The 2,821-nt window shown below is 38.3% G+C and overlaps 1 protein-coding gene across 1 annotated transcript; it reads right to left on the minus strand.

Moving 5' to 3' along the window:
• Positions 1-357: 357 nt before the first annotated feature.
• Positions 358-1,194, minus strand: LOC143582054 (uncharacterized). The gene is made up of 2 exons (XM_077064704.1): positions 846-1,194; positions 358-797 (listed from the first exon to the last, which is right to left on the minus strand). Exons 1-2 carry the CDS (start codon positions 1,192-1,194, stop codon positions 358-360), a joined length of 789 nt encoding a protein of 262 aa, XP_076920819.1.
• Positions 1,195-2,821: the final 1,627 nt, after the last annotated feature.

A 2,821-nucleotide genomic window follows, 5' to 3' on the forward strand; every position in this document is an offset into this window, starting at 1 on the left:
CATACCCAGTAGAAATCCCGCCAACAGCCAATCTGTTAGCAGGGTCTGGGGAGGGTGGGATGTAGGCAAACCGTACCTCTATCCCAAAGAATAGAGAGGTTGCTTCCAGAGAGACCCTCGGCTCGAAAACCATATGCATAATACCAAGTAAAGGGAACACCAAGTTCAACGCTAGACCTTTAGGCCATACAGGAAAAACATAGAACTATAGTAGATAAATAAATGGGTGATAGTAAAATAATTAACGTAGTCGTAATAGGAATAGACAGATAAAAATAGTAATATTAGTAATGAATACAAAATATATGTTATAAAATACAAATTTGAGGATGTGATAATATAATAATATATCAATCATCACTTGGAATAAGGTAAAGAATAGCCCCCTATGATAATTCTAGTCAAAGCTCTACATTTCTCCTTAAAGTCCTTAGCATTAATCTTACGTCTCCAAGAATTCCTATCCTCAACCATGTCCTCGGAAAGGTGTAAATCTAGCAAATCATGCTTAATCCTCTCGGCCCAAGTCATTTTGGGGCCTCCTCTAACCCTCCTCCTCTCTATGTTAATAATTTCTATGGATCGAACAGGAGCCGTCATCTCTCCTCTCTTCACATGTCTAAACCATCTCAATCTCCCTTCCCTTATCTTACCTGATATTTTAGCCACCCCTAATCTCTCTCGAAAAACATCATTTCTTATCCGGTCTAATCTTGTGTGCCCACACATCCACCTTAGCATTTTCTTCTCTGCTACCTCTAGCTTACATGCATGTGACTTCTTAATAGCCCAACAATCTGTTCCATATAACATTGCAGGTCTAACTGCGACCCTATAAAATTTACCTTTTAGACTGGTTGGGAATCTCCTGTCGCACAAAATTCCTGTATCTACCCTCCATTTACTCCATCCTACTTGGACATGGTGGGCCACGTCACTATCTATTTCCCCGTCACTCTGGATAAACGATCCTAGATACTTGAACTTCGTTACCTGCGGAACCACTTGGTCTTCGATGGTGATCTGAATTTTCTCATCATCGTTTACCCCACTAAAGTCACAATGGAGATACTCGGTCTTAGAGAGACTAATCCTTAAACCTTTCCTTTCTAAAGCTGCTCGCCACTCCTCTAGCCTTAAGTTTAGATCTAGTTTTCTCTCTGCCACTAACACAATATCGTCTGCGAAGATCATGCACCATGGAACCGTCTCCTAAATCGACTTTGACAACTCATCCAAGATTATTGAAAAAAGGAACGGGCTTAGCGCTGACCCTTGATGAAGGCCTAACTCAACTGGAAATAAGTCAGTATCCCCCACGGACGCACGGACGCGTGTTGTAGTGTTGGCATACATATCCTTTGTCATCTCTATATAGTTCCATGGGACCCCTCTGGCCTCAAGGCTATCCCAAAGTAGTCGACGTGGCACATTGTCGTACGTCTTTTCTAGGTCAATGAACACCATATGTAGATCGCATTTCTTCTCCTTATACTTTTCCACGAGTCTTCTTAGGAGGTGTATTGCCTCTGTAGTGGACCGCCCCGGCATGAAACCAAATTGGTTCACTGTAACCTGAGTTTCCCGTCTAATTCTAGTTTCTATAACCCTTTCCCATAACTTCATAGTATGTCTTAGTAGCTTGATGCCTTTGTAGTTCCCACAACATTGAGCGTCTCCTTTGTTCTTATATATAGGAACTATGACGGTACTCCTCCATTGATCTGGCATTTTTCCGGACTTGAAGATAATATTGACAAAGTAGTTAACCACATAACTCCTTCCTCCCCCAGACACTTCCACACCTCGATAGGTATGTTGTCTGGACCAACTGCCTTAGCCCTTCCCATCCTCGTCAGTGCCTTCCTCACCTCTACCTGCGTAATACGTCGACAGTAGCAATTATTTCATTTCCAAGTAAAATGAAATCAAAATTTTCTTTTAATCTTAGGTGTTTTTAGAGTTATAATTATGTTTATATTTATTTACGTGTTTTACTAATGATATCAAAATCTGAAGAATATGTACGTGTTTTAAAATCCAATTTTTCGGTAAAATAAAACCAGATTCCTCTTTTTACATGTGATTATGTGAATACTCTACTATACACACTGTGAATTTGAATTCATCTTTTTATTAAAAGTATAAGTTTTCTTTAGTAGGACTTAAAGCTGATTGGAAGAAAAATACTTTCTTGACAAATTTGATATACAAAACCATGGTCCTTCAGAAAGGCAATACTGCACTAAAATTGCATTTGTGGTTTTACTCTTGACCAAGCAGTAAACAAATAACCTTGCTGTTATACAAAAAAAAATAATATATAAGCACTCAAAACAAACTGTAAATCTAAACCGAAAGTAATAGCAAGAATCTGCAAAACTATGGAACCCTTAGGATTAAGTCGAAATAATTAATATATTGAAGGCTTTTTTTACATGTCATAAAACTTCATTTTAGATGAATAATTTTTCAATAAACTGGTTGAAGCCTTTAACAAAAATTTATTGCTAAAGCCTCATTTTATTGCTAAACCCTTATATAATTTCTTACTAAAGCCCTAGTTTAGATGATTTAATTTTTTTTACATAGAAAGAATGTGCTAAAGTCTTTGACATTTTAAAACAAAATTGGTTGAAGCCCCAATCTTGCAATCACCCAATTAGAACCATTTTATGGTCCAAGGGGGGATTATGTTGGGCCATGTTGTGTCGAGTCGTGAGATAGAGGTGGATCAGGCTAAGGTTCAAGTTATTTCAACTCTACCTCATCCCACGAACGTCAAGGGCATTAGATCATTTTTGGGACATGCCGGGTTTTA

The sequence above is a fragment of the Bidens hawaiensis genome, unplaced genomic scaffold (genome assembly GCF_021521415.1).
Source record: "Bidens hawaiensis isolate Kalapana, Puna unplaced genomic scaffold, B.hawaiensis_p1.1 tig00031429_1, whole genome shotgun sequence".
NCBI classification, from domain to species: domain Eukaryota; kingdom Viridiplantae; phylum Streptophyta; class Magnoliopsida; order Asterales; family Asteraceae; genus Bidens; species Bidens hawaiensis.

Excerpts from the sequence above, each read along its gene's own strand:
- LOC143582054 (XM_077064704.1), bottom strand. The coding sequence starts at position 1,194 with ATGATCTTCGCAGACGATATTGTGTTAGTGGCAGAGAGAAAACTAGAT. Across the intron at positions 798-845 it reads ATTCCCAACCAGTCTAAAAG|ATTGTTGGGCTATTAAGAAG; the intron begins GTAAATTTTATA and ends TATATGGAACAG.